At 39.0% G+C, this 27,799-nt stretch overlaps 1 protein-coding gene across 5 annotated transcripts; it reads right to left on the reverse strand.

Annotated features, from left to right (window-relative positions):
- Positions 1 to 801: 801 nt before the first annotated feature.
- On the reverse strand, positions 802 to 25,861 carry hsd17b3 (hydroxysteroid (17-beta) dehydrogenase 3). Of its 5 annotated transcripts, none has more exons than XM_057833067.1 (12): positions 23,969 to 25,581; positions 13,006 to 13,157; positions 12,888 to 12,934; positions 10,951 to 11,026; positions 10,760 to 10,867; positions 10,571 to 10,638; positions 8,082 to 8,126; positions 7,466 to 7,500; positions 6,490 to 6,571; positions 6,354 to 6,419; positions 1,412 to 1,561; positions 802 to 1,156 (listed from the first exon to the last, which is right to left on the reverse strand). In XM_057833067.1, exons 2-12 carry the CDS (start codon positions 13,028 to 13,030, stop codon positions 1,031 to 1,033), a joined length of 828 nt encoding a protein of 275 aa, XP_057689050.1. In that variant the 5' UTR covers positions 13,031 to 13,157; positions 23,969 to 25,581; the 3' UTR covers positions 802 to 1,030. The 5 variants fall into 5 exon arrangements, with proteins under 5 accessions (XP_057689050.1, XP_057689051.1, XP_057689049.1 ...); XM_057833068.1 differs by lacking the exon at positions 23,969 to 25,581 and adding an exon at positions 19,369 to 23,962 and having other exon boundaries at positions 13,006 to 19,155; XM_057833066.1 differs by lacking the exon at positions 13,006 to 13,157 and having other exon boundaries at positions 25,432 to 25,861.
- Between the last annotated feature and the right edge of the window lie 1,938 nt (positions 25,862 to 27,799).

Genomic DNA, 27,799 nt, shown 5'->3' on the forward strand with positions numbered 1-27,799 from the left:
CACTGTAGCTAGGTCATATCAAGCAAGCCAGCGGGGTCCACATTTAAGATGACGGTTTGGCAGAGAGCCATATGTGCTCATCAAAAGAGCCATATATGGCTTGCGAGACATAGGTTCCCGACCCCTGATCTAGTGGTATCTGTAGCAGACTAAAGGGTGTCAATTTCTCGTGCGTTTTTAATATTCAAGGGTTCAGTTATAACTCTAGTCGTCATTGGCAGTGATATACGTTTAATGAATTAGAAGTCAGAAGGTTGGATGTGAATGTTAATGTTTCAGTGCATTGATGGCGATGGGCCTCCAAGCTTGTTAAATTGTGAGGGCTGGAAATGAAAGTTCTTGACAGCCCTTTCAGTCCAAATGGATTTAATGTCTATTGCAGTCAATGGCAGCCAATGAGTTAACCACAATTAATGCTACCAATATGATACTCATGTAAAATAGCAAGCAACTGAAAGCTTAGCAGTTGATGAAAAGCATGAAAATGTGTAGGTAATCTTGTCAGATTTCTTCAAATGCAAAGTACTTTTTTATTCTATTTAATTGTTTTTTTCTCATTACCTTACCAATAAATCCAGCACATGATGGTTTCTGTGCCAGCACAGTTCTGATGGATTTGTTGTGTTTTGGTTCGAGTCTTGCTGGGTCAAAAACCAGCGTGCTAGCTTTCTTAGTAAGGAACTTCGGTTTATTCCAGTTTAAAAGAATGTTCATTAATACATTTTCCTTACAATTAACAAGGATTCAAATAATTAATTTTTTCACGTTTTACAGTTGACAGGTCCTAATTCCAGATTAATAATGAGGATGGATCAGGAATGACAACCTGTGTAAAATGTGTGTCAACTGTTAAAATGTGCGCACCATGGTGACCTCTTGTGGGACAAGCTGAAAGCTGCAACAGTTTGAAATAATTTCAAATGGGAAACATTTTTTAAACCTACAACAATCACTGACTGGGTCTGATTTTTGACATTGTGCAACACATGAACCACAAACTACATGGCGTTGTTATTGCAGTCATCTTCCTTTAAGCGTCCCTTATTACAGAGCTGCATCTCTTTTCTGCTTGCTGTCTTTCCACATAGTTCTGCAGGCCTTGAAATACAGCCTCAGTGTGGAGAATCTTGAGTGGGATACAGAGTAGTAACCAGCCCTGTGTGTGCACACATTAACAATACACAAATTAATTTTATGTACACTGCATCCAGAAAGTATTCACGACACTTTTTTCCACATTTTGCTATTTCACAGCTTTACCACGACCCCCCCCCAAATCAAACAAATTGTCAACAACAACAATAAAAATAAAAGTGTTGTAGATGGATATCAATTAATAGTGAAAATTATAAATGATTATCTATTTGTGAGGAGCTCTTGAATTTAACTCGCAAGAGTGAGTCTTCCTTACCAGGAACATGTGACAGATGCTGCCGTATGTTTTGTCCCCAGCTCGGATATACTGCAGCGAGCTCCTTACAAAGTCTCGTGGAGACAGCATGAATGCATTTATTTGCTGGTAGCCCACCATACGAGTGGACACCCCGAAGGGTGCCACTGCCTGAGAAAGCAAAAAAATAAAATAAAAAATAAATAAATAAAAAAACATGAGGTAAATGTGAAGCCGTCCCTATGCATTTTGTGAACTTAAAAGTTGGGTGGGAGATCATTTTAAGGTATTGCTGAATTTGGAATCATTTAACAAAAAACATAAACCAAACGTGGTCATAATTGGATCAGCGGTTGACAACGTTTAATACTCAAAGATCCATTTCTCATAGATTCCACAGAAAACAACACTTAGAGTCACATTCACTTATTGACAATTTGAAATTATTGTGTCAGTTCAATATATTTATGGCGGAAAACACTCCTATTACTTGAAATTCCGCTGTGAGACCCCCAATTTGGCCCGATTTCAAAATTGTCCAATATGCATTTGTGATACATCATTAAAAAGCTTAAAATCTCAGTTTTCTGTGGGAAGACAAATTTTGAACGGTAGGAATTAAAAAAAAAAAAAATTTTTTTAATTAAACAGCAAAACCCTATCTGTAGGTGAGAGCAAGCGTGAGCAAAATTACAGACGCAACGACTTTAACGAGATGTTTTTGCATACTTGCCTTGTTTCAATCCAAAAACTCCATGTAGCATGTATCGCCGAGTGTCAAGACACGGCTATGAATGGCCATAGCTGGATTTTTGGGGGATTTTTATGGGTGGAACATGGTCATATAACAAGGGTCGCGATGTTCTTTTTCATATACTTACCCTTTTAAATGTTTTTTTTTCCAGTTTTTCTTTGTTTGGATCGATTATTTATCATCTAACATATCGGAGAAAATGCGACAGTAACAAAAAAAAAAACAAACAAAAAAAACAATTAAGCGATAGTTATGAGGTAGATATCCGTGACTTTTTATACTGACACCATTTTTTTCATTGTGACATCATTTGTTTAAAAGTTTAAAATATGAGAGTGAATAATTTTTTTAAGTTTTTTTTTTTTTTTGATAACAAAATATTAAACATCAATTGATGATTCTAAGCTAAAAATGACAGACATTTTGAATAATAAATATAATTAATTACATTCGTTTTAGGGCTGGGTTGAAACAAAAGCGGTTGCACGACGTCTGTAAACGGGGGGGTTTCGGGGGTAAAACGTACAAATTAAAAATAGTTGATTTTAGCTTAGAATCATTAATCGATGTACAATATTTCGTTGAAAAAAATACTTTAAAAAAATTATTCACTCGCATATTTTAAACTTTTAAACAAATTACGTCACAATGAAAAAAATGGCGTCTATAAAAAAAAGTCACGGATATCTACCTCATAACTATCATTTAATTGTATTTTTTTTTTGTTACCGTCGTATTTTCCCCGATATGTTAGAATTCAGGGGTTTTCAACCCAGTCCTCAAGGCACACTGTGGGTCCTGGTTTTTGTTCCAGCCGATCCAGCAGAGACAGTTGAACCAATGAGGCTTCTGCTAAAACAAGCCACACCTGACTGCAATCAACTGATTGCACTTGTAAAACACCAGATTGGGGAAAAAGTGTTGTCATCTTGTTTGGTAAGAATGAAATCCTGCACCCACAGTGTGCCTTAGTGGAATAGGTTGGGGACCCCTGTGTTAGATGATAAATAAAAGATCCAAACAAAGAAAAATTGAAAAACAACATTTAAAAGGGTAAATATATAAAAAAGAAAATCTCGACCATTCCTTGACGTCTGCGATTTCTGCATCGCGACCCTTGTTTTATTACCATTTTTCACCCATGAAATACCCCAAAAATGCGCCTCTGGCCATTCACAGCTGTGTCTTGACGCTTGCTGACACGTGCTACATGGAGTTTTTGGATCGAAAAGAGGTAAGTACGCGATAATATCTTGCTAAAATCGTGGCGTCTTTAATTCTGCTCTTGCGTGCTCTCACCTCCAAATAGGATTTTGCTGTTTAAATTTATTTTAAAAAAATATATATATATATATTTATATATATACAGTGCCTTGCAAAAGTATTCGGCCCCCTTGAACCTTGCAACCTTTCGCCACATTTCAGGCTTCAAACATAAAGATATAAAATTTTAATTTTTTGTCAAGAATCAACAACAAGTGGGACACAATCGTGAAGTGGAACAAAATTTATTGGATAATTTAAACTTTTTTAACAAATAAAAAACTGAAAAGTGGGGCGTGCAATATTATTCGGCCCCCTTGCGTTAATACTTTGTAGCGCCACCTTTTGCTCCAGTTACAGCTGCAAGTCGCTTGGGGTATGTTTCTATCAGTTTTACACATCGAGAGACTGACATTCTTGCCCATTCTTCCTTGCAAAACAGCTCGAGCTCAGTGAGGTTGGATGGAGAGTGTTTGTGAACAGCAGTCTTCAGCTCTTTCCACAGATTCTCGATTGGATTCAGGTCTGGACTTTGACTTGGCCATTCTAACACCTGGATACGTTTATTTTTGAACCATTCCATTGTAGATTTGGCTTTATGTTTTGGATCATTGTCCTGTTGGACGATAAATCTCCGTCCCAGTCTCAGGTCTTGCGCAGATACCAACAGGTTTTCTTCCAGAATGTTCCTGTATTTGACTGCATCCATCTTCCCGTCAATTTTAACCATCTTCCCTGTCCCTGCTGAAGAAAAGCAGGCCCAAACCATGATGCTGCCACCACCATGTTTGACAGTGGGGATGGTGTGTTCAGGGTGATGAGCTGTGTTGCTTTTACGCCAAACATATTGTTTTGCATTGTGGCCAAAAAGTTCAATTTTGGTTTCATCTGACCAGAGCACCTTCTTCCACATGTTTGGTGTGTCTCCCAGGTGGCTTGTGGCAAACTTTAAACGAGACTTTTTATGGATATCTTTGAGAAATGGCTGTCTTCTTGCCACTCTTCCATAAAGGCCAGATTTGTGCAGTGTACGACTGATTGTTGTCCTATGGACAGACTCTCCCACCTCAGCTGTAGATCTCTGCAGTTCATCCAGAGTGATCATGGGCCTCTTGGCTGCATCTCTGATCAGTTTTCTCCTTGTTTGAGAAGAAAGTTTGGAAGGACGGCCGGGTCTTGGTAGATTTGCAGTGATCTGATGCTCCTTCCATTTCAATACGATGGCTTGCACAGTGCTCCTTGAGATGTTTAAAGCTTGGGAAATCTTTTTGTATCCAAATCCGGCTTTAAACTTCTCCACAACAGTATCTCGGACCTGCCTGGTGTGTTCCTTGGTTTTCATAATGCTCTCTGCACTTTAAACAGAACCCTGAGACTATCACAGAGCAGGTGCATTTATACGGAGACTTGATTACACACAGGTGGATTCTATTTATCATCATCGGTCATTTAGGACAACATTGGATCATTCAGAGATCCTCACTGAACTTCTGGAGTGAGTTTGCTGCACTGAAAGTAAAGGGGCCGAATAATATTGCACGCCCCACTTTTCAGTTTTTTATTTGTTAAAAAAGTTTAAATTATCCAATAAATGTTGTTCCACTTCACGATTGTGTCCCACTTGTTGTTGTTTCTTAACAAAAAAATTAAATTTCATATCTTTATGTTTGAAGCCTGAAATGTGGCGAAAGGTTGCAAGATTCAAGGGGGCCGAATACTTTTGCAAGGCACTGTATATATATATATTTAAATATATACTATGATGGCACTAAATGCGTTAGTAGACAGCCGCCATCTTAAAGCAGTAGACTTTTTAGGACGGCTCTGTTGTAGAGAACCTTCCTAGCGAACCTAAGTAACTTTTTATCTAAAATACTTCTAAATCGGCAAAATCTTGACTTGAATCTATCTTTAAATGATGAAACAGTTTTAAAACTTTCATATGTCGAAAGTAGAGAGAAGGGAACAAATGCAATAATGGGAGCAATTTTGACAACTTTTAACAGTTGATTCAGGGTAAAGGGTAAATTAGGGTAAAGAATTGGGCTCGGGCCAATTGTACCAAAAACCTTCACAAAAAACTTCACATAGTGTGGCCAATTTTTTTTTTTTTTTTTTTTGAGGGAAAAAAAAAAGAAGTAATTATCACCAATTACTTTGCCAAGTAACTAATTACTCTTACATTCAGGTAATTGAGTTACTAACGCAATTACTTTTTGGGAGAAGTAATTTGTAACTATAATTAATTACTTTTTTTCAGTAAGATTAACAACACTGACTGTACATATGTATATATACTGTACATATATATAAAAGGGTTTTGGTGCATTTTAGACATTACAATGTAGTTTAATTTCATTTTAGGAAGCAGAATAAGTGCTCACTTTTTAACAGTTATTCGCAAAACACTCACGCATGTAATGAATTCATCTACTATGTCAAGTCATGATTGCTACTTAGAAGGTGTGCCCACAAGTCTTTGCACCTGTGAATGGTACTCGGAAGGTGTACACACAAGTGGTGCAAAGACTTGTAGGTACAGCTTCCAAATGGTAACCACGACTTTACATTGTTGGTGTAATCATGACCTGCCTGAGTGTTCTGTTGATAAACTCTCGCAACGGCCAGCCTGCCTTGATATGCCTACAAAAGGGAAGCATGCACCAGATTTTAATCAAATATTAGTTTATTCAATATAAAACAGCCGCAATAGAGAGTTCAAAGAGCCTCGTGAGGCTCTGGAGCTGCAGGTTACCTACCCCTGGGTTGGATGTTGTGATGTTAGCCAAATAACAACAACTGTGTTAAAAAAATGATGGGATTGCTTTTTTTTTTTTTTTTTTTTTTTTTTTTTTTTTTTTAGGCATTCCTATGATGTTTTCCTATGTTTTTTATTTTTTTAAATTTTGTATCATGCTGCCTAAAGAGATTAGATGATCTTAGTACCTGTATAATAACACCTTTATCTTTGTATTCTGCCTGAAGACCTTGAGAAAACCTCTCCACAAAGATCTGAAAAGGTGATAAGTTAATTTAATTAACATTTTAGAAGCCAAAAATGTGATGGAAAGCGGATACTCACTTTAGATGCAGCGTACAGTGAGTACATTGGGAACGGAATGGAGGCAACACCAGATGCAATATTTAGTATCACCCCTTTTCTCCTACATACCACACACACACAAACTCAAAACACACCCTGAAACATGTGGTCACAGCAGCATAAAAAAAACTACTGCAATCAGTTCATGTTGAACAGTTGTTTATACTTTGTACTATCCTGCTATAATTTCAGAAATTGGCACATTCAACAACGCAAGTAAATTGGTATGTATTTTCACAAGACTTCAAGTGATAATGTGTCTCTTTGGCACATTCAACAACGCAAGTAAATTGGTGTGTATTTTCACAAGACTTCAAGTGATAATGTGTCTCTGTGGTTTAGTGAATTTTATCAAAGCTGACTAACAGTAACAAAAGTAAGCCATTATTATTATTTCCTTTAAAAATATTATCGGGTTGCTTTTTTTTTTTTTTTTTTTTTTTTTTTTTTTTTTTTTTTTTTAGCAAAAACAACAACTGCAAATAAAACCAGTTATATTTACGTATGCGAAAAAATGGTTAAAATGTATAAAATTCCCAGTAACTAATTGGCTGCCATTGTCTGCAGTAGACGACCAATAGATTTGAACTGGATGGCAGCAAATGGACAAACTAAATTGAAAGGATGGAAAGAGCCACATAATTGGACATCTATCATCATCATCGAAAGAGTTCAATAAAACTGTTAAAAATATATAAGTCGGTCATCTGTCATGTTAGAATAAAGCATCATATTAGAGAAGCCAGTTTCTCTCGGCTTTTGTCTTGTGTAAATTTCCACTAAATTATAAGCATGTTGTTATATGAATACCAATCCAAATTGTTATCATTATCATTGGGTCGGATCACAGAGGTGAATTCACGTGGAGTAAAACCCAGCGACATTTATCAGTGTTATTAACTACTTGTAATAATTGTTGTTTAATAATAATTTTGTTACGTCAAATGAAGGAAACCTGTTTTCCATGCCTGGGAGGATTATTTTGCACATCTGTTGTAAAAGAAAAACAGAAAAATATATTTCTGGGTAATGCAGAGTGTTATATAACAATAAATAAATAATTAGATGTGGAACCGCCAAAGTTATTAATGTCAAGTTAATAAATAAATATGACCTATAGTTTCATGATACATATTTTATTTACTGTACAGTACAGTAAAGCATATGTTTAACATCATATTTAGTAAGTATGAATAGAAATTTAAGACTGTATAATACTACATCAAATATAATATACAAATGTAATGTTGAGGGAACAGGAGGTTATTTGCAAAACAATGTTCCCATTTAATGGTATGGTGGTTACAAAAGTAAAAGGAGAGGGGAGTCTGGGCAAGGGCCACCACCACAAATGGCATTCTATATGAAGTGAATTTTCTTTTAATGTTAATTTAAAAATTGAATTTAAAATAAAAAACAAAACGAACATATTCAATGTTCCTGATTCAATCATGAAATAGTCGGGGGGAAATTAAACATATTTTTCCCCCCAGAAGATTCTGCTTAATTCCAAAATGTATCACTTTGGAACATTTAACTATGGAGGTTCCACTGAGAAAACAGGATCCTACCTTCACCATGGTTTTCACGTTGCAATTAATCACACTCATGATTATCTGAAAACCAAGATAAGAAGCATACTAATCATCTAATTAATCACACTCATGATTGTCTGAAAACCAAGATAACAAGCATACTAATCATCTAATTTCCAGGGGAGAAAATACTGTCCAATAGACTATTAAAGAGATAGGATTTGCAGCCCTCAGACCAAAAAATGTATATATATATTTTATTTATTCTAATTAATCAGCCTTGAGATCAAAACAATCGAAAAACCCTCTATCCCCACGAGGGTTGCGGGGTGCTAGAGCCTATCCCAGTTAACTACGGGCTAAGCCTGAACTGAATGCCAGTTAACTGCATGGCACATATAGACAAACATCCATTCACACTCACACCTATGGGGAATTTAGAGTATTCAGACAGCCTACCATGCAAGTATTTGGGATGTGGGAGGAAGCCGGGGTACCCGGACAAAACCCACACAGGCACAGGAAGAACATGCAAATGCCGCAAAGGAGAGCCAGAGTCGGGATTGAACCATTGATCTCAGAACTAGGAGGAGGACGTGCTCAACACTTTTCCACCATGGTGCCTCCCTACACCTACGCTCTGATACAAAAAAATCGGATATCAGGTTCCAAGGATCAATAGATATTGGCCCATGCTACATAGCTACCAAGTTTCATGAACATTAGTTCATGAATGACGTAAGAGTAGTGTCACATCTCCTCCCCCCTTACATAACATGTCCCAGAAATAAACACAAAAATACCTCCTGTTTTCCCCTCATTACTTATTACTTATAAATCCAATCTATCAGGCGGTCGCCTGTCGCGTGCAGGATAACGACGTTCAACAGTCACTTCCGATTTCCCACTTGTGGAAACAGGTTCCGATACCGTTTCAGGTTCCGTTTGTGCATTGGTTGAATTAGACACCATTACAGCGGGATTGTTTGGGTTTGACACATCCGGTAAGCTAGACATTTCTGGTATTTTTGGCACATCCGGTAAGCTAGACATTTCTGGTATAATTACACTGCTAGCATCATCACAATCAATAGATAGTTCTGGAGTAGTGTCTGATATTCCCAACATTTGATCCACATGGCGACGCCAAACACCATCAGCTGTCTGAACGGTGTAGGAAACAGGCCCAGTTTGAGCAATGATGGTGGCAGGGGCCCACTTTTCCTTACTCTGGTAACTCCAGGCCAGAACAGAGTCACCAGGTGCAAAAACTCGGTTCTTGGAATGCAGGTCTCTGTACTTGACTTGCTTCCGTTGATCCATTTGAACAATCTCGCTCAGGGTTGGTGGTTTCAGAAGATGCATGCCAGTTCGTATCTCTCGAGAAAACATGAGGCTCGCAGGCGATACTTTGGTAGTTGCATGCACAGATGTTCGGTATTTGAGGAGAAATTCGTGTAGTCTCTGATGGAGTGTACTTTGCCCTTGTGATGCTTTGAGAGCATGTTTGAGGGTCTGCACAAACCTCTCTGCCAAGCCATTGGTTGCCGGGTGATAGGGAGCCGACTTAATGTGTTGAACCCCATTGGCTTGCAGGAATTCAACAATTTCTTTTGACACAAATTGGGGCCCATTGTCTGACACGAGTTGTGCAGGGGCTCCGAAATGACTAAACATCTCCCCTAACTTCTCAATTGCCTTTTCCGATGTGGTTGATTTCATGATAGCTACCTCTGGCCACTTACTATGGGCATCGATAGCAACCAGAAACATTCGATTTTCAAAAGGCCCCGCAAAGTCAATATGAATGTGGTGCCAAGGGTCCTGAGGAAAATCCCAAGGATGAAGTGGGGCTGAAGGTGGATTGTTGTGAATCTTCTGGCAAGATGAACAACTTTTTACCGTCTCCTCGATCTGTTTATCTAATCCTGGCCACCAAAAATAACTTCTCGCCATTTCTTTCATTTTAACAATACCACTGTGACCTGCATGCAGTTGCGCAAGCATTTTAGCACGCAATGACTGTGGCACAATCACTCTCACTTTTGTGATGTACTTCCCTGATCTAAGTACATGTAAGGCCGAGACTTGAATGGAACAACACTTCTTTATTCAGTGTGCTTCTCATCATATATGTCACAGAGACATAACAGAGATTCCTTTTTATACTGTACTACCACACCCACAGGAAGTGCACACTATGGCAACAGCAGTGTGACATAAATATGTCACAAGTAGGACCTCAAAGTGAATGTCCACATGAACAACAACAACCCGCGTAGCGACTTGACAGGCCTTCAGCTTGTAACAAAGTTGAGCGAGAGCTTAAGAACTCACTTGGAGGTGGGGGCGTCAAAAATTACTGAAAGAATAATTTCCCTCTTTATAAACTTACAGTTAGCTTTCGTACCGAGATGAAGCAAATATGAAAAATATTTAGGGACAAACAACTGCACAAGTGTCACAAACGCTACTCATCCTGAGTTATATGATTTATAGATATAAATCTTTGGGCCACCACTAACCTGGTCCAGATCTTCTTCTTCAAGGAATCTGCGAGGGACAGTACTGGGCACCATGCCTACGTTGTTAACTGGCAAAAAATAACAAGAATCCAGTTTTGATTGAATGTGCTTGGTTGTGATTTTGCTCCAATGTACAGAATGTTCATTCTGTCTGAGCACATGATGTATAATAGACTCTGAGAGTAGTACCTAATACTCCAATGTCCAGGTACTTGAGCTGCTCCTCAATATCCGTGAAGATGTTGTCCTTCGTGAAGTCTGCCACTACCACTTTTACCATCCGATGTGTAGTTTCGCCTGTGTATGCAAACACAATAATCAGTGCACAAGGTAAAATGGTAGATTTAAAAATCGAGAAATAAAAAAAGTGTCATTCTTACTTATTTCCCTGGCCACCTTGTCCAAATTCACTTTTGTTCTGCTCATGATAACCACGTTCATCCCATGTTCAGCTAGCTAATAATAGCACAAAATACGGCTACAGTTAGAAAAAAAAACAAAAAACACAGTAATCTTTCTATATTTATACATGGTTTTGGTTCCATCTTGTAGCATCTTAAAGGGAACCTCGGACTTAAAGACTTATAGGCTTTAATAAGCCACAATTGTTCTCTTTTACTAAAATATGTTATTAGAAACACACATAAAATATTGCAATTGATTTAAAAATCTATCATATTTAGTACATGTTTTGACCTAAGGAGGGCACCATGTTTTGTGTGCGCAATGGACGCTCGGGGTGATGACGTAATTTGTCACTGTCATGAGACGAATCGATCGCATCGTTGCTTGCCTTGGTTTTTTACGCAGCGAGACGTCCAACACTTGCACATATAGGTTATAAGCGGTGAGTACTTACTGTTTGTGTTTTTATTGAGTCTTTTATTAGCTTTTTATTGGACTAAAATACTTTTTGCATGTGTTTCCCTCTCATACTTTTAAACATTGTGTTTTCTTGTGGAAGCTTTAAAGCAGCTTGTTGATCACATTAGTCACGCAGCATATTTAAACCACCCTTTTTTGATATTCCTATGTTGAAATATTTTCTTATGGCATCTGTAGTATGTTCTGTCTGTATGGTACACACGGTAGTACTTTTGGTGTCAAATTCATCTCTTGTTGGACGTTTTGCCGGTGCAGCACATTTTGGGTGAACAGCGTTTTTTTTCCCCCTACTCTCCTCTCGTCTCATCCCGTCTTTCCTGGTCATTTTGCTTTTGCTGCTCATTTTGTGAAATATAGACATTGCTGTCATGCTTATTAATGTTCCTCGCGGGTTCAAATTGAAAGGGTTAGCAGATGACATGTTTATGTCGCTAGTCATACTCTGGAAGGCCGGCAGCGTAACCATGTGACGACGACAATTTTACAAATTGTAATAAAACAGAAAAATCAAGAGGGGTTTCAATATCAAATTATTTTAACTCATAAAAACGTTTATCTTTTAAGAACTACAAGTCTTTCTATCCGTGGATCCCTTTAAGGTGTTTTGGAAAAATTACACAAATGCAAATAGATAGGGCTTTCAATAATGGGTGCCACATGAAAAAAATGTGAACAACATATGAATGGCGAAACACATATATATGTGAGAATTATCATTTCGTTGTCCATTACAATATAGTATGCACACTCAAATTTTTGGATCCAGGCAACATATTTGTCCAGGGACCGTCTCACAATCAAACTAACACGAAGAGGAGGTAACAAAAACGGCCGTGACAGCAGGCTGACAGGATCTCAAAACCGATGGTAACTGAGATAATGGGTGGAGTGCCGCAAGAGAAGGGTGTAAGTAAAACATAGCAAGTAACATAAGGTAGAGGATCACAAGTGAGGATCGGAAGAATTAAATCAAAGTAAGACCAACACGCATAGAGCGAAGAATGGCAACTTGCACGAGATTTCAACTTGACAATAGCGACTAGCAAGTCAAAATCTCGGCACCCTTCTTTTAGCTCACTCGCGTCTCGATACCCTGCTAATGAGTTGGGGCGAAGGTACGAGACGGGAGACTCTGCCCACCGCCACACACCTGGGCTCTGTAATACATGAAAAAACTAAACCAGTAGCACTGAACAGAATGTGACATAATTTTTAAGAAAAATGTAAAGATTTTGTTAGAAATAATCATGAGAATAATTTCACTAAAAAAGTGAATTTGTCAATTACTTGCCAGATCAAATAAATGTTATTTGATTAAAAAAAAAAAAAAAAAAAAAAAAAAAAAAACCTTACAAGAATAAAATAAAATGAAATACAGGATTAAAAAGTAAATATTACATTACTTGTTATGTTATGAAAACTAATTACTTACTGCAAAGGCGTATTGTCTTCCAATGCCCTCTGACGCACCCGTAACCACTGAAAAAACAACACAATGTCAAAGTGAAGGCTCACTGACTCATCATGTTTGGATAACGTTCGGTACTTACAGCATGTTCCTCTGATAAAGTTCATGCTGAGAATAAACAGGAACAACTCGCATACAACTGTTCACAACTCTCATGATCATCTTCTTCAGGACCAAATACTTACTGGATAGTAGATACCAGATTATCAGTAACGAAGGAGAGCTGGACTGTCACTGGAATAAAGTTTTTTTTTTTTTGGTTTTTAAATCATAATTTAGAAGAAAAACAATAAAAGAGTGAAATTGTCATAATTTGATAAGAATATGTATGTTCATATTTTCTCAGTTAAAACACACAAAAACAGCTTCAGCTACATCACCTAAAATTTGGGGGGTGGGATTTAAAGTTGAGTTGTCTGTTTTTAGGGTGTCCCACAGGACATTTGATATTTCTCAGGCCAAATGAATTATGTAAACACCATTTTAATAATGTTTTCATGATGTCTTAATCTAGGTATTTTGTCCATGAACAGGTTTCGAGATGATTCATAAGTGATTTTTTTGAATGGTAATAATAAGTATAATTAGCATTTTATCCCCTATTTTGATGTACTTTAAAGATATAATGCAAACATTTCAAAATAAGCTACATGTATAATTATGCCTTCTTAAAATAATTGTCTAAATCATTATTTTTCATTTTTGATAGCATTTTTAGGAAACAAAATCTTAACCAGTTGCTGAATTTTGGATATTTATGGAATTTTTTCCCCAAAATTTTTGGAGGGTGACAATATACAATATATTAAATGCATGACATCAAAAATTTCCAGAATTATTTCCACCTCATCTAAAAACCCTCTGTCTTTCGAGAGTCCCACAGGGTACATTTCTGAGTCCACATCTTAGTTCACAGGCATGCTTTGATCGGTTTATTAGCTAACAAAAAGCAAACAAATAAACCGTAGACCTGCAAGGTGCTCAACAGCATAGGGTGAATGTCACTTTTATTGTGTTACCACCATGGTAACACAATTAAAGAGCATTTCACCAGCTGGGCAACAGCAGAGGGGAGAGTAAGCTGAGATTCAAACTGCCAAGTCTTTCCTTAATGAATGCAACTGTCAAGTCTTTCCTAAATGGATGACCTATTGCCACTGCTAGCTAATGTGCCAGCCCATGATAAGTCAGTCACCTCACCAGTAGACGTGTAATAGATTGGAAATATCCCATGATTGATAAAATTCATATAAATGTTAATTAAAAAAACAGATGAAAAAAAAACGTGGTAAAATGTTAGTGTTAAAGAAGGGGTTGAAAACGGATTTTGAAATGGATAACATTATTAGCATTCATTGAAATCATTTTTAAAATAACTGAAACGATGTGAGACCTGCTCTCCTAGTTTAGCCTCAGTGAGAGAAGTGATCGGCGATCGACTAGTAGTGTCTGCTGAATGAAGGAAAAGGGAAAGCTCGCCACTTTGCCTCATTCTCCTTTGAACTATTGAAGGCAAAACATCGTGGTTTGAGTGTTCATTCTGATATCCCTATCCAGGTATGAAACACTGCACAAAGCACTTACATATACATTTGTAAATATTTCGTTTTGATATATATTTGTATTACTTTTCTGTGAATGTTAAAAATGCCACTTTTCTCTGTATTGTCTTTGCTAGTTCGCCAGTTAAGGGGTAAAATGGCCATCATTAACGGCCGATAAGGTCAATTGTTTGGTCGTTCGTGTTTATATTTATCTTCTTTGACATATTTTGCAACTTTGTATTACATGTCTAACAGAAGCTTGAGAGAAATTAACATGTTTATGATTTTTTTTTTGTCCGTAAAACGGACTATATGAAAAAGCCTTTGGGAAAGTGCACATTATTTAGAATGCTAATGATATATTTTTGATACGTTTTTCCTGTTTTCTTGGACATTTTATGTTAAATACAATTCTCCTTTGAGCTATTGAAGGCAAAACATCGTGGTTTGAGTGTTCATTCTGATATCCCTATCCAGGCTGCAACATTTTGGGGGCTCGTCCGGGATGGATGTGACAAGGACCTGCTATCTGGAATAGAAGTCCTGTTTTCATTCAACCCATTACACATCTACAGCCTGAGGGGTCCAGAACGTGTGGTGGTTTAACGCCTGCAGAAAGAAGCTTGCGATCTGAGGTTAACTACGAGTGCCAGGAGAGCCAAGGTGTCCAATCTGCAAAGAAGTTATTGCACCACATCAGCATTGGCCACGAGTTGGAGATTGAAATGGCGTCTATGGAGATTGAGGACTTGAAACTTCAAGTTGGTGGTGCTCTTTATACATTACCAAAGGACAGTTTAATTGAAATTTGTGATTTTCTATGTATTACTGGTCCTGAGCTTGAAATGGTGTCGGCAAAAAGTCGTCCGTCTATTGTAGCATATATAACAATGTATTTAGAGACAAAAGACTTCAGCGAACTTGAGGATGAGGGCATGGCAGAACTTTTGGCCCTAAATGATAAGGTTATTGAGCTACAACAACTTGCTAAAACACAAAAAAATGCAGCTTTGCGTGAACAACAGGTGGTGGTTGAAAAAGAGCAAACCAATCAACCTTTAGAGGAAATGCGCTTAGAAGAACAAATTAAGGAGTTACAGCTAGCATTAGCATTGTCACGGCTGGAGAAAACAAAGACTGACGACACCAAAAATACAGCCAGTGAGGAAAATGACAATATAAACCGTAATTATGCATCCGCTAGACAGATTCCACAGCCCCGGCTTTCATTGCAGTGGGGAAGAGAATTCAAAATATCAGGTCAAATTGGTGAGCCCGGCCAGAAAGATACTTACTTTTTTTAGTCTCGCACACCAAATTGAGCAAGGTATCAGCAAGGGATTTCCTGAACTAGAGATAATTGATGCAGTGATAAGGGCAATAGCACCAGGTTTACAACTTCGTAGCTATTTAGAAGGTAAAACCAACCTAACTTTACCTATATTAAGGAGAATTCTCAGATCTCACTATCAAGAAAAAGGTGCAACAGAATTATACAAACAACTCACGTCCGAAGTTCAAAGTAACAAGGAAACGGCACAAAATTTTCTGATACGTGCGTTAGATTTGAGGCAAAAGATTTTGTTTGCATCACAAGAAGCTGAGTCTGGTCTAAGATATGATCCCGTCCTCGTGCAAAGTATGTTTCTCCACACTGTCCTTACTGGTCTGCAAAGTGAAAGTGTTAAGAGTGATCTTCAGCCATACCTACAACAAACAACAACAAGTGATGAAGTACTATTCGAGAAACTTAATATTGCTTGTGCCAACGAAACAGAGAGACAAAATAAGAAGAAATTAATTTCCCAAATGCAATCAACCACTGTGCATTCAGTTCAGTCAACTGACACATCTACGGATAAAGAATGTAAAAATATAATATCAGAACGTTCAAGTAAAATTCAGTCTGATGTCCTAAATGAACTGAAGGAAATGCGCTCCGACATGGCCACATTGAAAAATTTAAGCGTTGAAGTGGCACAAATTAGAGAATCAATGCAACAATCAAACTCATTGCCAACACAGTGTCAGGCTTCACCTGTCGCCCAAGAATATGCCCCACCCTACATGTTCCAGCATCAACCACAAATGTACTGGCCTCCCAAAGGACCAGGGCAAAGAGGAGGGACGGCTCAATATCAACAGGGGTTTGCTCCACAGCGCCATCCGCCTGTGACAATTCGCTCACGTTCCAGAAAATGTATTGGCTGTCGACAGAATGGAAGTGAGAATTGCAACCATTGTTATAGGTGTGGCGGTGATGAACATTTTCTCGCAGGTTGCAAAATGAGGGTGGCGAGACAGGACCAGGACAGTTCTTTAAATGGAAGAGGGCTACCCCCAAGGGACAGAGAGTAGCCTGCAACAGATTGTCCCAACAATATTGCACTTATTGTGGTATTACTGGAAAAAAATCTAAGACTAAGAAAATGTGCCTCTTGTAATAAAACATATTACTGTTCCAAAACCTGTCAAGTTGAACATTGGCCAACACACAAAAAACAATGTGACGATCATCCACGTTCTAAGAAAAATGGCATCGCCAAGGAAGAGGATGACAAATCTCATATCATCTCTTTGGTAGGGAAACGATGTGTTGTTGAGTGCTACATACAAGGCCACAAGACTCATGCATTGTGGGATACGGGTTCTCAAGTGTGTATTGTTGATGAAAAGTGGAAAAGCGAGAACTTGCCTAAAGAAAAGCTCAGAGATATTTCTGAACTTCTTGATATGTCTGATGATTTTACAATTACAGTTGCTAATGGACAAAGTATGCCTTATGAAGGGTTCATTGAAGTCACTTTTGGATTAGTTGCAGAAGATGCCAATTTAAAAAAAATTATTGTTCCCATCCTGGGTTACAATGTCATTGAGCAGCTGGTAAAAACCTATACAGCAGAACAATTGGATACTGTAAGAAAAGAGCAATTCCACGAAACTTTAAAGACAGCTTTCCCCAGCCTCGAGAATGACTGTGTTCTAGCTTTTATCGACCTGGTGACCAGTGAACAATCGTGTGAGTATACTGTAAAGACAACTAAAGAGCGAACACTTGTCCCCAAGCACACCTCTGTTCGGATTGACTGTAAAGTGCAAAAAGAGCCATTTAAGGAGAACACAACACTTCTCTTTGAACCAGACATAAATCCAAAGTGGACTGAAGGTCTTGAATTCTGTGACACCCTAGTAACAGTCAGACGGGGTGTTAAACCTTATGTTGTTATTGATGTACAAAATCCAACTGATCACGACATTGAGTTATCAGGAAGAACTGTTGTGGGCACAGTGCAGCAAATCCAAGCTGTTCACCCAGCATCCATTTTGGAGAGGTCACCCATCGTCTCAGTGAGTCAAATAAGTGTAGATGCTGAACCAGTCGCGAAATGCTTATGGGATCCATCAATTGACTCAAACCATCTGCCAGAACTAGAGAGAGAAGTGGTAAAAAATATGCTCCGCGAAGAGCGCTCCTCTTTTTCTAAATCGGATGATGACATTGGGCAAATTGAGAAATTGAAATTGAGAATCTCCTTGAAAGATGTAGATCCAGTTGCACGGACCTGTCTGTCAGTACCAAAGCCTCTGTACAAAGAAATGAAAGAATACTTGCACAATCTCATTGTCCAAGGGTGGGTGAAGAAATCAAACTCATCTAACGCCTCACCAATTGTCTGTGTCAGAAAAAAAGATGGAGGTTTGCGTCTTTGTATAGATTACAGAGCATTAAATAAGAAGACACATCCTGACAGACAGCCAATTCCCCGTGTTCAAGACATCCTTGACAGTCTTGGTGGAAACTCATGGTTTTGCTTACTAGATCAAGGAAAGGCCTATCATCAAGGGTTCATGGATGAGGACAGTACACATTTAACAGCATTTGTGACTCCATGGGGCTTGTATGAATGGATAAGGATTCCATTTGGACTGATGAATGCACCTGCAGCCTTTCAACGCTGTATGGAAGAGTGTCTGGAGGAAGTACGAGACACCATCTGTGTCCCAGAGGTTGCGCTAGACATTTTCGTTGTCTGTCATTTTGACTGACAGGGTCATAAAAATCCGGTCATAATCTATTTTTACCAGTCACTGAAATTTTTAAAATGATAATGATGACATATTCAATAGTATTTAGTTTTCATTCATTTTTAATTTTGTAACGCTTGCTTGGCGGCGAAAAATTAGACACTGAAGTTGTATTTTTCTCCCTCTTTTTACTCTGCTTACCGCCAACAACACCAACAAAACAACTCCACTCCCAAAGAAAAAGAGGCAACCATATAGACCCCAATCACCAACGTCACACAATGATCTTAATTGTGGTTGTCAGCCCAAAATCTTCTAAATATATATTAAATGCATCTTACCAGATATAAAATGACTACTACATAGTCTGTGGTGATCGTTTGGTGCCCCGATTTCTTGTCGAATTACAGCAGTCCATCTCGCTCTCCTCTTCGGTAATTCCAGCTCCAATAGCATATATTTAAAAATGCTACCGTTCACAAGTTCGTAGTTGGATCACGGCGATCTCGGCGAACCACTGTCTGTCACAATTCCTGCCTCTCTCGGCCTCTCCCGGGAGTCGAGCTGTCATCATCATTGTGGAACGCAAACTATATATGTTCGATATATGTCCATCAACATACAAGTCAAGTTGTCTTCTCTTTTATAACAGCATTTCCCAGCTGTAAACAAACGAATAAAAACTTGTAACACTTGGATATATGCGGTGCATTCAAACACGATTAGCAACAGGCGGCTAGCAGCAGTAGCAGAAGCTAGTTGTTGTAAAAATGATTAAACTTCGTAATTACAATCATCATCGTAATATCAATAGCAAAGGCAACAAGTCGTTTCATGCGCCAGATTTTAGGTTTCGTATTTTTAGAGCACATTACCTTCCATAACAGCGGGGGCATGACTGCAGGAGCTGTCAGTTTTGTCCATCTCCTTATGACGAGTACGAGCACCCATGGTTTGGAAATCGACATGGTACGAAGCATGGAGGCCTTGGCTTGGTTCTCCACCCGCCTACATCAAAATAACATTCCCGGGATCTTGTATAAAGACCTTCCAACTTCGATTCCACCGCCATTGACTTCAATGGTAAACAGGCGGAAACGGAAGGGGAAGGAAGACATAAGGATCACGCGCTGGCACACCGGGTGCACCAATAAGAACCTCGCGTTGATGTGTCAATCACGGTGCCGCCGCCAGACCCCGGTTACACTACAATATTCTGACAGAATAGCCAACAACGTCATGCATTAAGAGAGACAATAGCTAATTAATGTGCCACCCTGTGGTCTGGGGTGTGAATTGCAACCTGTCAAAATGACTGACGGACTTCAGTTTTTTCCATCACCGTTTTAAAAAACCGGTCAACGACGGAAAATTTCCGGTTAACGCGACCCCTGCTGTGTCCCCTACTTGGATGACACGTTGGTATACAGTCAGTCATTCGACCACCATGTCACCCACGTCAGAAAGGTCCTCCAGCTGTTGAGAAAATACAGAGTCAAATTGAAACCCAGCAAATGTGAATTGTTTAAACATGAAGTTCGCTATCTTGGAAGGATTGTCTCAGCCGAAGGTAGCAAAATTGACCCAGCTGACACCATCGCTGTGAGAGGCTTGAAAGAAAAAAAACCAAGCACTGTTGGAGAGCTCCGAGCTGTTATGGGCTTGTTGAGCTATTATCGACAATACATCCAGGACTTTTCACGTATAGCGGGTCCACTTTATGACTTGCTGAAAGGAACAGAAGACGCTAATGCACCGCAAAACAGGGCAAGTATAAGACGTTCTACAGGAAAGAAAAAAGGAGTACCATCACAAAAACCAATTGACTGGACTGAGGATCATCAGCGCATACTGTCACAGTTAATAGATTGTCTAACTTGAGCCTCCAGTCCTTGGATTCCCAGACTTCTCACGGCCATTTATCCTGCACACGAATGCCTCAAATCAAGGTCTGGGAGCAGTTTTATACCAGCGACAAGACGACAAACTCCGCGTCATAGCATATGGTTCCCGAACACTGACTCGTGCTGAAAAAAATTATCATCTTCATTCAGGAAAGTTGGAATTCTTTGCATTAAAATGGGCCATCACAGAAAAATTCAGAGATTATCTGTTTTATGCACCAACTTTCACTGTGTTTACTGACAATAATCCACTTACATATATGTCATGTCAAGCGCAAAACTCAATGCCACAGGTTGCCGATGGGTAGCAGAACTGACAGACTTCCATTTTACCATTCGCTATCGTCCAGGGAAAGAAAATGTGGATGCCGACAGTCTGTCGAGAATGCCTGTAAATATTGAAGAAATGATGGAACAGTGCAAAGAGGAGCTATCATCAGACTGTGTGGCAGCGACAGCCTATGCTGTTCAGGTTCAAGACTCCAGTCCACCAGGAATTGGTCCAATACTAGCATCTCAGCATTGGTCAAAAGTGGACGAAGAAACACAAAAGCCTTTTTCAATGGCTGAAATCAAGCTAGCGCAACAAAACGACAAGGACATTGCTCCAATATTGCACTTCAAATTGGAAAACAAGAAACCTTTGGGACAAGAGTTCACAGCCCTTAGTTTCCACAGCAAATGCTTACTACGGGAATGGGAAAGACTACAAATTGATGAAAATGGCATTCTCCGTCGAAAGACAACAAACAGAACCCAGCTGGTGTTACCTGAACAGTACAAGAGCAAGGTATTGAAAGAATTACATGATGACATGGGCCATCAAGGCATCGATCGAACAACGTCATTGATCTGAGACAGATTCTTTTGGCCTTACATGCAAAAAGAAATAGAACATTATGTGGCAAGAACTTGTACATGTTTAAAACAAAAAACACCAAGTAAAGAAACAAGGGCACCGCTTACCAGCATTGTCACGACTCAACCGTTTGAACTTGTTTCAATTGACTTCCTCCGCTTGGACGAATGTAAGGGGGGATGTGAGTATATTCTTGTAATCGTTGACCACTTCACTCGTTTTGCCCAGGCTTATGACACCACCTCCAAGTCTGCTAAAGTAGTAGCTGATCGTATATTCAATGATTTTGCCCTGAAGTTTGGACTACCGGCGCGGATACACCATGATCAAGGGGGCGAATTTGAGAATCAGCTTTTTGCCCAGCTAAAGAAAAATTGTGGTGTACTTGGTTCGCGGACAACACCATATCATCCCCAAGGAAATGGTCAAGTTGAACGCTTTAACAGGACACTGCTTCAGATGCTGAGAACACTTACAGAAAAGCAAAAGACAAATTGGAAAGAATCATTGAACAAACTGATCTACGCCTATAATTGCACTTGATGTGAAGTCACAGGTTTTTCTCCCTTCTACCTGTTATTCGGAAGGTCACCAAGATTGCCAATTGATCTCGTATTTGGTCTCACAACTGAAGTAGGAAATGTAGACCACCGAACATACATGGAGAAATGGAAAAGAGAAATGCAGGAAGCAAACAAAATTGTCCAAGCAAATATAAAAAAATTAACTGAGAGGGGTAAAAGACACTATGATAGCAGAGTGAGAACATCTGTCTTGTGTCCTGGTGACAGTGTTCTGGTTCGGAATTTGACGCCTCGAGGAGGCACAGGAAAGCTTCGTAATCACTGGGAAGAGGATATCCATATTGTGATTCGTCAAGTTGGAGAAAATAACCCAGTGTATGAAATCAAACCTGAAAAGGGCAGAGGAAGAACAAGAACATTGCACCGAATCCTGTTATTACCATGTGATCATTTACCTTTGGAAATTCATCCGCAACCAGCACTTAAACAAAAGAAAAAGACAACCCTTGCAGAAGAAACAGACCAAGAGCAAGAGAGTGACGAAGATGAGTGTGAGTACTATTACAAGCCAGTAGTAGAGTATCAAGCACCCATTACAGACATGACTACTGAGCCAAATCGAGAGACACCAGCATTAGACACTGATGAACGTGGACCTAACACAAACACAGCTGAAAGACAACAAGATGATGTGTTTTTGAGAGATGAAAATCAGAGTGATTTTGAGCCACGGGTAGAGTTTCAAGAGGAAGTTCCGATATCGCTCCACAGAGGTTCAGGAAGAAACGAAGAACATAATTGTAGATACCCAAGAAGAGAAAGACGACCTCCTGAAATCCTCACCTATGACCGGCTGGTAACTCCATCATGCTGTAGCGCATCACACACAAGAAGAGAGCCTTACCAATACCCATCTTTGCAGTACAGAGAAGGTCAGTTGGTGACAGTGTAGACAAAGCCATTCCAAGCATACCAGCCTTACGATATGCGAGCGTATTGATTGATAGTTTATTTAGTGCCATTGTGTTTCAGAAAAATTCCCAGACAAAAACAACCGCTATTTTCTGCAGTTACAATTACTTGGAAAACGGTTCATTTTATTTCGTAAACTTATGATGTCCGGACGACATCTTTTTCTGCAGGGGAGTGTGTAATAGATTGGAAATATCCCATGATTGATAAAATTCATATGTATGTTAATTAAAAAGACAGATGAAAAAAAACGTGGTAAAATGTTAGTGTTAAAGAAGGGGTTAAAAACGGATTTTTAAATGGATAACATTATTAGCATTCATTGAAATCATTTTTAAAATAACTGAAACGATGTGAGACCTGCTCTCCTATTTTAGCCTCAGTGAGAAAAGTGATCGGCGATCGACTAGTAGTGTCTGCTGAATGAAGGAAAAGGGAAAGCTCGCCACTTTGCCTCATTCTCCTTTGAGCTATTGAAGGCAAAACATCGTGGTTTGAGTGTTCATTCTGGTACCCCTATCCAGGTATGAAACACTGCACAAACCACTTACATATACATTTGTAAATATTTCGTTTTGATATATATTTGTATTACTTTTCTGTGAATGTTAAAAATCCCACATTTCTCTGTATTGTCTTAGCTAGTTCGCCAGTTAAGGGGTAAAATGGCCGTCCTTAACGGCCGATAAGGTCAATTGTTTGGTCGTTCGTGTTTATATTTATCTTCTTTGACATATTTTGCAACTTTGTATTACATGTCTAACAGAAGCTTGAGAGAAATTAACATGTTTACGATTTTTTTTTTTTGTCTGTAAAACTGACTATATGAAAAAGCCTTTGGGAAAGTGCACATTATTTAGAATGCTAATGATATATTTTTGATACGTTTTTCCTGTTTTCTTGGACATTGTATGTTAAATACAATTCTCCTTTGAGCTATTGAAGGCAAAACATTGTAGTTTGAGTGTTCATTCTGATGTCCCTATCCAGGCTGCAACAGACGCAGGTGCAAAGGCGTAGGTTTGCATAGAGTAGAGACATAACACTACCAACTATTCAGGATGCTGAAATTGTCCCCACCAACTTTTAAGCAATCTTATTTGCATTACATAATGAGTTCAGTTATATAGGTAATTTAGATTATCTTCCCATATGTTGTAAGGATAGAACAGACCTTACCATTATTAAGTAATTATTTTCATAATTTCAGACTTACATTCATCCTTTTTCACTTGCTGAATGTGCCGGTCCATTGTTTTCCCGTCAAACGCACGTTTGATTGGCTGATGACTTGACCCCGCCCTCCCTTCCTGCCACACAGACACACACACACACAAACACTCACACATCCCTGACGGATTCATGTCGATACACATGCCGCCTACTCCACTGCCTTAGAAGGTGTTTTTTTAGGACAGCAGCAGCCACTGTAAGTAATGTAAAAGAGGTGGGGGAAACACCACTAATTTTGCTATTGAAAGTCCGACCTGCATCAGAGTTAGCATAACATTAAACTGTGTGAACTTGTTCACCTACAAAACTACTGCGGTCTGGCCAGCCTCCACAAGGAACAACAAGTCAAGCTAGCCATATCTCATTTGAATCATTGTTTGCATTATGTGCATTACGGTAATGCAATGTGATGGCTTCAGAGTGCAAGTCCCTTTATTATTTCAAAAAAAAAAAAAAAAAAAAAAAAAAAAGCGGTAGCTATCCAACAATGGGTCAAATTCTGGGGGAAACTGATATGAACATGAACTGACATGAAAAAAAAAATCTGTAAAATGAAATAACTCATCAGAATTTCATGAGAGTAATTTGGTTCAAGTTGAGCATTGATCATTTAGCCTATCAATTAATTAGCTTCATATTCGTGAGAAATGTAGCCCAGTAGACGCCCGTTCAATAATTTGTTTGGTCTTTTTAAAGTCCCGTCCCCAGCAAAAAGTTTACATGCAGGTTATGCTGTTATATCGTCCCTGCTAATGTTGAGACCAAACCTTGAGTAGGTAAGTGGTAGAGTGGGTCATCCAGTAACCAGAGGGAAAATGGTCCAAACCTTGGCTCGGGCTGACAGTCTGATATCGAACTGTCCTAGTGCAAGACACCGACCACTACATTGCTCTCAGTGGGCCTAGCTTCACATTTTTCACTGTTTTAAAAACAATGTTTTTTTTTTTTAAATGATGTGTTTTTGCTGATCGCCTTTCAGTCTTGGGGTCAACAGTAAGTTCAGGATGACGCAACAAAAATGACATAAGCTGTTGAGTGCCTTGGTCCTCTAGGCTGTTTTTTTTTTTTTTTAATGATTGTTTTTTTTTTTTAATTCAGCAAGGGCTATCATGACTCATAGTGTTATGAGACGTCAGACTGTGGATCAGTGAAAAGAATCCAAACCAATCCAGTCTTTATCAGAATTAGTTGCCAGTCATCACTGTAAGCTTCGCACAAAATATAAAGAAAATATGTAGCTACAGCTAAGTTCTGTTTAAAAATTAGTTCATGACCATTGTTTCTTTTTGTTTTGGTTTTGGCTGATACCTTGACACTCTACTCAGTTTTATGACCTTGTACGTACTTTATTGTCGGTAAACTTGATAGTAACACATACACACACCTACACCCCCACACTATATATACATACATACAAACACACACACACACACACAGCATGCTTACCTGCCCACTCTCCCATGGACAAAAAGAAAGACTTTGGCAGTGGAAACCACCTTTTCGGCAGAAGCATCCTACTAAAAAGGAACAGCTTTACTCCGTAGTAGATGACAACCACAGTACCAAGAGATGTGAAAAACCATTCCATTAAGCTCTTCATGCTTTCCCGGCACCTGAGGAACACTCTATTGTTTCCACCAGTGCTGCTTCAGCTGTAGATGTGTTCTGATCAGAATGCCGATGAGTGATCCAACTTAATAAATATAAACAGAAAGCTGACACTCCCTTTTAAGGAACAACACACTCACTCTCTGCCCTCCCTGTCCAGCAACTACTGAAAATATCATTACTTTCAGCCTATATAGCTTTAAATTGTGACTGTCGTTGGAACGAGTCTTAGCAGAGCGAGAGAGAGGAACAACTCGAAAAACTGCTTTTGTCATGCAATGGTGTGTGACTGAGGCATTGTGTACTAATACAAAGGTCGGTTGCTCACTGTTCATTTAGTTGATATAAAAAGGACTACACCTGCAGACATAAGTTTTGAGCCTTTTTGCCTTTAAGTTGAATGAGAAAAAGTCTCAAGCATTTAACCATGGGTCAAAAGGGTCATAGAATGAGACGTGGTTGCCTAAATATTTTATGAAGATTCATAAATACATATTGTTATGGCAGTTGTTATGCGGACCAAAATGCGACCCAGAAGTAGATGAAGAGTGGGGTGACATTTATTGAACAAATGCAAGTTGTAGGGTGGCTGGCGGCGGTAGTGAGTCAGTGAATGGCTGTGGCGGGTGGCTTTGTTCTGACAGGAGGCCTGGCTGGGTGGGTGTCCTGAAAACAAAGACAGAATTAGTAAAGCATTCAACAACGAGAGTCAAAACTACTGGCTTAGTTGGTCGATGTACCAATGTTGACAGGCAATCATTTGGCACCTGCTTGATGCCCAAGCCGGTCCTTAAAAGCAGTGGTGATTGCGGACGAGCTGCCAGTGTACTCCCAGGTCCGCCACACCACATCCAGCCTGCCAAGCTTGAACCAATGCCACAGGTCAAAACAGGAAGTGTTACAAAAATGAAAGCCCAAGTAAAGTGTGGGCAAGGACCACCACACATATACTGTTATCAACTTTGTTAAAATGTAATAAAATGGAAGAAAAAGAAAAAAGGGGCAAAAAAAATGTATCTTTTTTTGTGGTCTTCATCTCTGCTCGACAATGACATCAAACATGGGGTCATTATTTGAGCTACACGTAATTTATTATTATTATTGTTTTGTTTTTTTTGCTTCTACGTCACTGTGACTGCCACCTGCCGTCATAGCAAACTAACCTGTCATATACTGTATATTCCATATTTATTCCAAGTTATGCCATTGAGGATTGTGCACACCCAATAGCGTGCTGCACGAATGCTATTTTTAGACCGTGACGTCACCATCGTAACGCGGAAGTGGGACATTGTAGACATGTCCTCGCATACAATCCATGTTATTTCTGCTTTTTTTCTCCGGTAATCTTTCATAAAACAGCATGCCAATCAAACACTGCTGCTATGGAACTTGTAGAAAGGACTCTAGACATTACGACAAATGAAGGATGTTTTCTTCATACGTTTCCTGAAACCAAATCCTCGGAGGAAAAAATGTGAAGAATGGGTCAACCTGCGCGGATGTCCAAAAGACCGGTTTAACGCCAGCAAGGTGAAGCCATTCACATTTCATTTGCAGTAAACATTTTGTTGGGGGCCATGGTCCTACAGAGGACTAAGAGGTAAGCCATTTTTATATTTTTACTTATTGTTTAGCGTGGCGTTTTGCCGTGCTGCTTCTGTCTGACAATGAATGACCTGAAAAAAATTAAAATAGTATCTGACCGCCACTCTTATTACCTTTTTTGTTGTAAAGAAAAAACTTTCGTAAAGAGGAAGTGTAAATAAATTATAGAATTAAGACTTGTTCTTAATGAAAAAAAATTAAAAGTGTTCGTTGGCTGTCACTGAGTAGCATTTGCGATCGCTACACAAAAATAGCATTGTAAATTGCCCCCAAGAATGGTCAGAGACATCAGACAACCAGAGGATATAATATATAAAAAAAGAAAGGGCATATGGTAGTAGGGGATAGATTGCTGAAACAGGAGAATGTCAGTGGCGAAAGGCAATGCACACAAGAAAAAGGTCTGGATCAGGTCGGCTTTTTTTCCCGTTCTCTTTAACTGAACATTTGTATGTTCTTTCACATCTTTACCTGTGAATTTGGCACCATGGTTGACGCGCCTAGCAACAATTGCTAACGTCATGAATATTAATGGGCAAAAGTGATGCCATTGCGGTCCGCCAATGAAACACAAAACAGCACAGGATAAATCAGAAGT

Source organism: Corythoichthys intestinalis, chromosome 3, assembly GCF_030265065.1.
Source record: "Corythoichthys intestinalis isolate RoL2023-P3 chromosome 3, ASM3026506v1, whole genome shotgun sequence".
Lineage (NCBI taxonomy): Eukaryota > Metazoa > Chordata > Actinopteri > Syngnathiformes > Syngnathidae > Corythoichthys > Corythoichthys intestinalis.

Excerpts from the sequence above, each read along its gene's own strand:
- hsd17b3 (XM_057833065.1), bottom strand. The coding sequence starts at position 24,128 with ATGTGTATCGACATGAATCCGTCAGGGATGTGTGAGTGTTTGTGTGTG. Across the intron at positions 8,127-10,570 it reads AAGAAGAAGATCTGGACCAG|ATAATCATGAGTGTGATTAA; the intron begins GTTAGTGGTGGC and ends CTTGGTTTTCAG. Across the intron at positions 6,572-7,465 it reads CTCCCAGGCATGGAAAACAG|GAGAAAAGGGGTGATACTAA; the intron begins GTTTCCTTCATT and ends TGTGGTATGTAG.